The sequence below is a fragment of the Canis lupus genome, chromosome 16 (assembly GCF_048164855.1).
Source record: "Canis lupus baileyi chromosome 16, mCanLup2.hap1, whole genome shotgun sequence".
Lineage (NCBI taxonomy): Eukaryota > Metazoa > Chordata > Mammalia > Carnivora > Canidae > Canis > Canis lupus.
Genome location: NC_132853.1, coordinates 6,302,706 through 6,312,778, shown reverse-complemented (window position 1 = coordinate 6,312,778; position 10,073 = coordinate 6,302,706). Strand labels below are relative to the sequence as shown.

General features: G+C 46.1%; 1 protein-coding gene across 14 annotated transcripts in view; it reads left to right on the top strand.

Annotated features, from left to right (window-relative positions):
- Positions 1-11: 11 nt before the first annotated feature.
- KYAT1 (kynurenine aminotransferase 1) overlaps positions 12-10,073 on the top strand; it is a 36,642-nt gene continuing 26,580 nt past the window's right edge. For 3 of the 14 annotated variants that reach the window (XM_072778223.1, XM_072778219.1, XM_072778211.1), the window contains exon 1: positions 12-170. Coding sequence is in view for 2 of the 14 variants with exons in the window: in XM_072778210.1 (XP_072634311.1) it covers positions 1,781-1,825; positions 2,338-2,482 (190 nt within the window). In the remaining 12 variants the exon portion in view is untranslated. Of the gene's footprint in view, positions 171-1,763; positions 1,826-2,165; positions 2,483-3,767; positions 3,900-10,073 lie in introns of those variants that run through there. The other 11 variants (XM_072778210.1, XM_072778209.1, XM_072778217.1 and 8 more) reach the window with 11 other exon arrangements.

Genomic DNA, 10,073 nt, shown 5'->3' with positions numbered 1-10,073 from the left:
GTTTGGGGCGGAAGTAGCCTAGATCGGGCTCGGCCCTCTTAAGGGGACAGGGCCGGCTGTAACCTTCGGGGCGAGCTGGGGGACAAGCGGGGAAGCCCGCACGGCGAGAGTAAGTAGCCGGTGCCTGCGCGTTGCTGCCCCGAGGCCGGGTGCCGAGGCCGGAGGACCTGGTAAGCGGTTCCGCGCTCGTTTGTGCCGGAATACTCGCTGCGTTTGATGCTGCTGGTACCGCGGAGTGGCTGCGCCGAAATCTTAACCCAGCCTGGAGCCGCCCGCGGGGATAAATTGCGCGCGCTTGACACCGACCCGCACTCGGACGGTCCTCTCTGCAATCACATGCCGCACCCCCAGCCCCGCGATAGTGTCAGTGGAGAGGAAGAAATCCGAGGCAGCTCGGCCATTAGCGGGCAGAGCCGGGGCTGGAACCGATACCCTCTCCATGGAGCCCGAGCCCTCGCAGGTCCCACACTGACAGCAGTAACGGCAATCCCGTTGAGAAATAATCCATACCGTGGAACGCGGTGCAGCCACTAAAACGAAAAATGTTCCATATGCACTAACATGGAACCACTTCCAGGATACCTTAGTTGAAACAAGGAAGGGCCAAAGAGCTGCGATGATCGGCACTGCAGTTTGTGGAATAGAGCGTGTGTGAGAGTGCGTGTCTGCAGGTGTGCACACCTGCCGGCTGGTAGGATGCACCAGTGGTTAACTGTGGTGGCCTCGGACAGGAGAGCTGGAGCCCTGAGGACCCAGGCCACGGGGGGGGGGGGGGGGGGGATTGATTGATTGATTGATTGGTTGCTGGTGGAGATATAAAGGCTCGCCATCCATCAAGCCTTGAGCCAGTGCCTGGGTTCAGCCCTCCTGCTGGAAGGTCTGATTTTCCCGTCATGAGAGGAGGGAATAAGGCTCAGAGATTAGGGACTTTAGTAATGTCTCATGGAAGGAGAGAAGCTGGAATTTGACCTCTGGAGGGTTTTACACTAATGACCAGGGTCTCCTTATCCCACTTCCCACTAGGAAGCTTTTTTGTTACCAGCCGTGTGACACCCACCATGGGGTCTGGCACACAGTCAGCATCCAGTAACTGTGTATTGTCTGTTTACTGATTGAACAGATAAAACAGATCAGAGGGAGACATATAGAATGAAGAGAGGAACCACTGGAGGCCAGAGCCCAGACTAGAGTTCAAGGCTTGCCCCTCTCCAGCCTCAAGACTGTGAACCTGGCACATCCCTCCCTGAGCCTCCCTGTCCTCACCAAAGAACTAGCAAGCAGGACCACAGCTGCCACTGGTGCTCCCATCTACTTTGTGTTTTACATGCAGATTAGCCCCCATTTTACAGATCAGTAAGTGAAGCATAGAGAAATTAAGGAAGTTGCCCAAAGGGGGTCCCCACAAGACCCGACTCCCCCACTAACTGAGAGGTTGCTGGGCTCTGGGGTCTCCCTCAGCTTCCAGAGATCATCAGCACTAATGCTTTGGGAGATCTACGGTCCTAGTTGAGCCTCCAGAGGCTGAGGATCTGGTGGAAAACAGGACAGACACACTGTTCCTGCTCTTGAAGTCTAGTGAGGGTGACAGACAACCCAGCAGTTAGCATCTGTGATGGGCAATTAGCATCTCTGATGAGCTCTGTGGTCCCTGGAAGCTCAGACCTTGGGAGCACAATGGCAGGAACATCTGGCTCAGCCCTGGTGGAGTCAGAGAGGGCTTCTCCAAGTAGGTGACTTTTCATCTGTGTCTGAAAAATGTGTAGGATATCTGGAAGGAGGAATGATGAGGCTGGAGACCCAAGCAGAGGTGTGCTCATCCCTGAAGGTAACCAACATGATAAGAGACCATGCATGTAAGAAATGTTCAGTCTGGCTTCTGCATGAATCACTTCTTCCCCCTGGAGAATGCCTTCCCATGCCAACATCTGTGGCTTTCCACCCTCCACTCCACACTTAACTTTTGTGTATCTCGGAAGAGTAGGACTTCCCGATTTTATAATCCAGGTGGGGGCGATAAAGAACACAGGAAAGTTAATAACAAGGAAGAACTTTACTGACACATTCACCTCTCACCTGGACACCCCCTTCCCCACCCCCACACCTGAATTCCTTCCCACTCCAGATTGGCAGCCAACTTGCTGTAGCAGGAACTCTGCCCTTATGAATAAAGGTGCTGGTACAGGAAGTTTCTGTCTATCCGGCTGTTTATGCTCACATGGGTTCTCAGATTGCCAAGTGTTGGGCATGACCTCTTTCCCTGATTCTGTAGCCAGCAGGCCAAAGTCACTCTAGCTACCTACTGTGGGAGAGGAATCACTGCCACTCCTGTCCCCACAGATGTGGGGCCACATCCCATGTGGCACTGCCAGCTCCTTGAAAAAATCAGCAAATGCTCATCCTACTTCCTCATTCCTGGACAGTGGTATAAGCTTTGGATTTGCAGCTGAGGTCTTTCTGTGCTTTTCTGGGACTCTGACTTTGGGTAAGTCATTTCCCTGCTCTGAACCTTAGTTTCTCCATCTGTAAAACTGACGTGACTCTCTTTAATATTCTTGCCGGGCATTAAATATATAAATTCATATATTCCCTCTCCCCCCATGTGTAAGACTGCCTTAAAGAGTGATATTTCGATTTTGGGACTGGATCCTGTGCCAGGAGGAATAAGGAGTGAGCTACCTACTTTGTGTCTCACTCAGGGTCTCTACCCACCACACCCCGTGGCCTGGAAACCAGAAGTCATTTCTTTCTCCTTTGCCAATTCCCAAGTCAAGGGAAACTGTGTGTAAGTCACTATGCTTCTTAGATCTCTCCAGACAAGATGTTGCCTCCCTTCGGGAGAACCATCGACTCAAGTTTTCACGAAACCTTTGTCTTATACAGACTCTCTGTTTTTAGATTGAAAAAAAAAAGAGGAAAAAAAGAAAAACCAGGCAAGAGACTTTGTTGTCCTGCTTGGTTAGCTAAGTTTTGTGGAAAGGATTGGGTTTTTGTGTTGTTGTTTTGTTTTTGTTTTGGTGGTTTTTTTTTTTTTTTTTTTTAGATTAGTGTTTGTTTGAGAGTGAGCAACCACAGTAGAGGGAAGGAGCAGAGGGAGAGGGAAAAGCAGACTTCCCACTGAGCAGGCAGCTCAACACTGGGCTTGATCCCAGGACCCTGAGATCATGACCTGAGCTGAAAGGCAGACGCTCAACCAACTGAGCCACCCAGGTGCCCCAAGTTAACAGCTTCTTAGTGACAGGTTCCTGTGGGCAAAGACCTGTACTGAATGCTTTCTGTGAATGACTGCATCATTGTTACACCTTTGTACAGAGTAGGAAGCTGAGCCTGACCTTGCAACATGGCACAACCAAGGTCCCATAGCTGGTTCAGAGTGAAGCTTGGGATCATTCTGTCCATGTCCATGCCTTCATTTTCTGGGCTGTTATGTAACTGGCTGGTCTTGCCTGGGCATGGTCCCCCTCCTGAGGCCGCTTCTCCAGAGGCACTATGGTTTGTGTTTTCTCAGTATTTGGAGGCCCCTGATATTTGAGCTCAGGAGATCCTAAATATCCTTCCAGACCGGATAGCTCTGTCTAATAAAGAACTGACTCGCCCCGAACACCAAGTGTACCCCTTTTGAGAAACACTAAAACCAACTCTCCATATTGCATAGAATTGGTTTAGGTGGCATGGGGCCAGGCTGCAAAGCCAAAATTCCCTTGCCTGCCCTTGCAAGCTGCCATGTGGATTAGAAGCCCAAAGGGGCATGGCTCCAGTCCCCAAGGGCTGCAGTCTGCAGCCAGGGGAGCTGATAGAGGCAGCAGCACCCACGTCCTGAAAGAGGGATGTTGGGGGAAAGACTTTGGACTATTGGAGCCAGGCAAACCAGGATTTGAATCGCAGCTCAGGCTCTCAGCTGAGTAAGCTTTGTTTTTTCTCCTCTGATCAAAATAAGGATGATAATTCCTTCTTAGTAGATTGTTTTGAAGATTAAGGAATTTAACATAGGGGTCAGATGTATAGTAGGTGCTCTGTGAGTTCAGAAGAAGGCCCAGGTGGACACAGAGGCAGAGCTGGGACTAGGGGGCATGCTAGGCAGGGGCACAGGTGTCTATCCAAAAGCAGGGGATCCCTGGGTGGCGCAGCGGTTTAGCGCCTGCCTTTGGCCCAGGGCGCGATCCTGGAGACCCGGGATCGAATCCCACGTCGGGCTCCCGGTGCATGGAGCCTGCTTCTCCCTCTGCCTGTGTCTCTGCCTCTCTCTCTCTCTCTCTCTGTGTGACTATCATAAATAAATAAAAATTAAAAAAAAAAAAAACAAAAAAAACAAAAGCAAACGAGGGGTGCCTGCCTGGCTCCGGTGGTAGAGCATGCAACTCTTGTTGATCTCAGAGTATATTTAAGCCCTATGTTGGGCATGGAACCTACTTAAAATTAAAAATTAAAAAAATGGCACCTGGGTGGCTCAGTTGGTTAAGCCTTTGACTCTTGATTTTAGTTCAGCTCATGATCTCAGGGTCGTGGGATCGAGCCCCACACTGGGCTCTGCACTGGGCATGGAGCCTGCATGAGATTCTCTCTGTCCCTCTCCCTCTGCCATCCCCCCCCCACCCTTCTCTCCCTATCTCTAAAAAAAATAAAAAACAAAAGTAAGTGATTTGTATGTTCGGAAGAGGAGAGAATGTGTGGAAGCTGCAAAATGTACATTCAGGCCAACTCTAAAAGCTGCTTGGCAAGGTTAGTCCAATGGGAGGTGTAGCTGACATCAGCCTGCCAGGGGCTTGTCACTGAGGCATTTCCCTAGAGGTCATTCACCTGCTGGCCAAGAAGGTGGCCCAGTAGCTGCGGAGGCTAATGGAGGCGTGTGTTTTTGGGGAGGGCACTAATCACTGGCAGCTGGCCCCTGGCCTGGCAGTATGGAAGCCTGAGACCTTAGATGCCTGGGGAGCTACCCTGGAAGGTGTCCTCAAGGTCATCTGGTGCCTATCCACTCTCCCTCCAGGCGGCCTGGCTTCCGAGAGCTGCCACAGCACCCACAGTGCCCACACTGCAGTACTCTGGCTAATATTGGAGGAATAACAATAACAGTGATGATATTTGTGAAACACAGACTCTTTCTGGGCACCACACTAAGTGATTTTCATGTGTCATCTCATTGACTTCTCACGACAACTCTATGAGGTGGCTGCTATCATTATTCCGATTCAGAAATGGTTCTCAGAAAGCTTTAATAATTTGGGGTGCCTGGGTGGCTCAGTCCATTAAGTGTCTGCCTTCGTCTGGGGTCATGATCCCAGTCTGTTTGCCCCTCTCCCTCTGCCTCTCCCCTAGCTCATGCTTTCTTTTTCTTGCTCTCTTTTATTAAATAAAATAAAATCTTTTTTTAAAAAAGCTTTAATAAAAAAAAAGCTTTAATAATATGCTAAAAACTATACAGCTAGTAAATGGCTTCAGTCTAAGCCTGTTTGATCCTAAAGCCTCACAGCCCCCCCCCCCAAAAAAAAGTATTGAAGTTTATAAGACTCCAACCCAATCCCAAAGGAAACCACTATTAATAACTTAGCAGTGTCCTTGGAGACAGCCTTATGTACAAACATATACATAATCAAGCAGTCCTTTGCACAGCAGAACGAGTTTCAGGCACCAAGGTTCAGTTAAATAACACTAGCCTCAACAACACTGTCCTAATTTCAGTTGTGATATTCTATTAACTATGAGTAATTTCATAAAGTACGAACTTTGCTACTCTGTAGTCCACAAATCCCTGTGGAAATAACAGATGTACTTTGTGGTCGGTGACTAATCATCACTTCTTTCAAAGCCTGTCAGTGATTGGTCACCGTGCATGCTATTCAGTTGACACACAGATACCAAAGCTTGGAGTTGTGTTGCCTCCTGCCTCCCAGTGATAAGCCCATGCGGCAGGCTACAAAAATGGATAACCAGGAGAGGGAATTGGTCAACAAAGACGAAAGTGCTGCAAAGACATGCAAAGCGATAAGGCTGAATGGGAAGTTTGCATTGAACCTAAGTGGAATGATGAAACAAAGAGTTGGCTGTGGGAAAGTTGACAGCCCAGTTGTTTGCTGTTCCAGAAACTTTAGATATGCAACCAGAGAAATTTAGTGAAGGTAGATTGACCAACACACAGAATGCACGCCTTTCTGACCAAAAGGATGAAGGCGTCCCAGAGGAAGGGATGCCAGCAAAAACATCACATCAAAGGAACACCCAGATCTACTTCACAACCTTGAAAGTACAAGGCATGAAATATTTGAAGTTGATGTAAACTCAGGAGCTGGTTAACTCATGAATGCTGAGAACAGATGCTTGTTCTATATCCTGTTATGCTACTAGAAACCAAGCACTGGTCACGCTCCTCTGGATAATTTACCCCCAGGTTTATTGAATTATAATTGACAAATAAAATTGTCATACATTCAAAGTGTACAACGTAATGAGGGGGTGCCTGAGTGGCTCGGTTGCTTAAGTGTCCAACTCTTGATTTCGGCTCAGCTCATGATCTCAGTGTCATTAGATCAAGCCCCACTTCAGATCTCTACACTGGGCCTGGAGCCTGCTTAAGATTCTCTCACCCTTTGCTCCTCCCACCCCCTCTCCCTCCTTCTGTAAAAAAAGGTTTTTTTTAAGTGCACAGCATGATGATTTGATATGTGTAGACATTGTGAAATGACTCTCACTATCAATTAACATCCATCACCTTAGAGAGCTGTGTGTGTGTGTGTGTGTGTGTGTGTGTGTGTGTGTGTATGAGAGAGAGAGAGAGAGAGAGAGAAGTTTAAGGTCTACTCTCCTAGCAAATTTAAATTCTGCAATACGGGCAACCCCAGTGGCTCAGCGGTTTAGCACTGCCTTCAGCCCGGGGTGTGATCCTGGAGACCAGGGATCGAGTCCCATGTCAGGCTCCCTGCGTGGAGCCTGCTTCTCCCTCTGCCTGTGTCTCTGCCTCTCTCTCTGTCTGTCATGAATGAATAAATAAAATCTTTTAAAAATAATAAAATAAATAAATAACTATTTTTAAAAATCCCACATATAAATGACGCCACACAACCTTTGTCTGGCTTATTTCAACTGGCATTACACCCTCCAGATTCATTCATGGTGTAGCAAATGGCAGGCTTTCCTTTTTTTTTTTTTTTTTTAAGGCTGAATAACATTCCATTGTATACGTAGGCAGACCATGTTTTCTTTAGTCATCCTTCCATCAATGAACCTATAAGATGTTTCCGTATCTTGACTATTGTGAATCATGCTGCAATGAACAGGGGAGTACAGATATCTCTTTGAAATAGTGATTTCATTTCCTTTGGGTATCTACCCCAAAGATCATCCCTGATATTTTTTTAAAGTAGGCTCTGTGCCCAATGTGAGGCTCAAATGCATGACCCCAAGATCAAGTCGCACATTCTACCGACTGAACCAGCTAGGCACCCCATTGATATATATAATTTTAAATATTTATATATTTATTTATTTGCGAGAGCACACACCTGTATGCACAAGTAGGGGAAGGGGCAAAGGCAAAGGGAGGAAGAATTTCAAGGAGACTCCCCCCACTAAATGCAGAACAGCCCCCACAGCCCTGAGATCAGAACCTGAGCCAAAATCAAGAGTCGGACATTTAGGGACACTTGGGTGGCTCAGTGTTTGAGTGTGTGCCTTTGGCTCAGGTCATGATCCTGGGGTTCTGGTATCAAGTCCCACATCAGGCTCCCCGTGGGGAGCCTGCTTCTCCCTCTGCCTATGTCTCTGCCTCTCTCTCTGTGTCTTTCATGAATAAATAAATAAATAAAATATGAAAAAAAAAAGTCAGACATTTAGCTGATTAAGCCACTTAGGCACCCCTCATTGACATATTTTTAAAAAGAAAGAAAACACATAATTCTTACTATTTTGTACTTATATTACATTAGTAATTCAGTAAATATTAAATGTATTGCTTTTAGTTTTACTATTTTTCTTTTTTTTTAAGATTTTATTTATTCATAAGAGACCTAGAGAGAGAGGCAGAGACAGAGGCAGAGGGAGAAGCAGGCTCTCTGCGGGGAGCCCGATGTGGAACTCGATCCCAGGACTGAGGCATCATGCCCTGAACCAAAGGCAGACACTCAACCACTGAGCCACCCAGACGTTCCAGTTTAACTATTTTTTAATTTCTCTGTACATTTAAAACAAACCATTAGAGAGTTTTTAATGTTCTCACAGCAACTTCCCAAGGTCACAGAACAATCATAATTTTTTCCACTAATTATTAAGTTCTCTTTGAATGATTTTGGCTTACATGGTTATTTTTTACAGCTCCTCACGATAATAAGGAAAGAAGACTGTCTGAATGTGTATGGATATATGCACACACCGTCACATACCTATTTGTCTCTCTGTAATTTAAAAAAGGCCACTAGGGTTATATTGTTCTTCAACCAGCTGTTTTTTTATTACTGTACATTTTACAAATTGAGATGAAATTTACATAACATACAGTCAACTATTCCAAAGAGCACAAGTCAGTGGCATTTAGGGCGTTCACGACATGGTACAACTTCCACCTCTAGTTTCAGAACTTTCTCATTATCTCAGAAAAACACCCTTCCCCATTAAATAATCAGTCCTCATTTCTCCCTCCCATCTCCTGGTAACTACTAACCTTCTGACTGTAAGGATTTGCCTATTATGGATATATCATATGAAAGGAACCATATACTACATGACCTCCTATGTCTGGCTTCTGTCACTCAGTGTAATGTTTTCAAAGCACAGCCGAGTTGCAGAGTGGGTTGGTACGTCCCTTATTCCTTTTTTTATTATTATTCATTTATTTATTCATGAGAGACACAGAGAGAAGGCAGAGACAAAGGCAGAGGGAGAAGCAGGCTCCTTGCAGGGAGCCCAATGTGGGACTCAATCCCAGGACCCCGGGATCATGCCCTGAGCCGAAGGCAGACACCCAACCACAGAGCCACCCAGGCATCTCTATGTGCAAGTTTCTGTGTGCATGTGCATTTTCATTTCTTTTCATTGTATACCTAGGAGTGGAATTGCCAGGTTGTAAGGTTATTCTATGTTTGGACTTAGTAAAAATTAAAATTCATGCATCAAAGGAAATGATCAAGAATGTTGATCAAGGTCATTGATTCATTTCGAGTCAATTTTTGTGGATTGGGTGAACTAGAGGTCCCACTCCATTCTTTTGTATATGACTACCCAGCTGTCCAGCACATTTGTTGGAATTAAGTCATTTTGACATGTTTGTCAAAAATCAGTTGCCCAGGGGCAACTGGCTGGCTCAGTCAGAGGAGCATGCAACTCTTGACTCAGGGTCATGAGTTCAAACCACATGTTAGATGTGGAGATTACTTAAAAAAAAGAAAAAAAGACTTAAAAAAAATCAATTGAGGGCAGCCCCGGTGGTGCAGTGGTTTAACGCCGGCTGCACCTTGGGGTGTGATCCTGGGGACCTGGGATCGAGTCCCGTGTCGGGCTCCCTGCATGGAGCCTGCTTCTCCCTCTGCCTGTGTCTCTGCCTCTCTCTGTCTCTCTGTGTTTCTCATGAATAAATAAATTAAATCTTTAAAAAAAAATCAATTGATCATAGTTGTTTGGGTTTATTTCTAAGCTCTGTATTCTGTTCAAGCGGTCTGTGTGTCTATGCCAGTACCACACTATTTTGCTTGCTGCAGCTTTGTAGTAAGCTTTGATATCAACCTGCCTTTTTCATGTAATCTATACATCTTTCCATGTTACAATGCTAAGGGCAATCTTAATCTTACTCCCTTTAGTGGCTGCACCATTTCCCACTGTATGGATAACTCACAGTATATTGGACCAGCCCCCAAATGATGAACACTGGATTGTCTCCAGGTTTTTCTGTCTCACACACAATGCTGCATTGATCATCCAGATGTATACTTCTTTGTGTATATGTGTGAATGTTCCTGTAAGATAAATTCCTAGAGAGGAAATATTGAGTCAAAGAGTAATGTATGTTGTTATTGTGAAGTTGCCCCCTACAACTTATACCAATGAACACTCTAACTTGGTGTTTCCCAGATTGTGGATTATGACCTGTTAGTGCA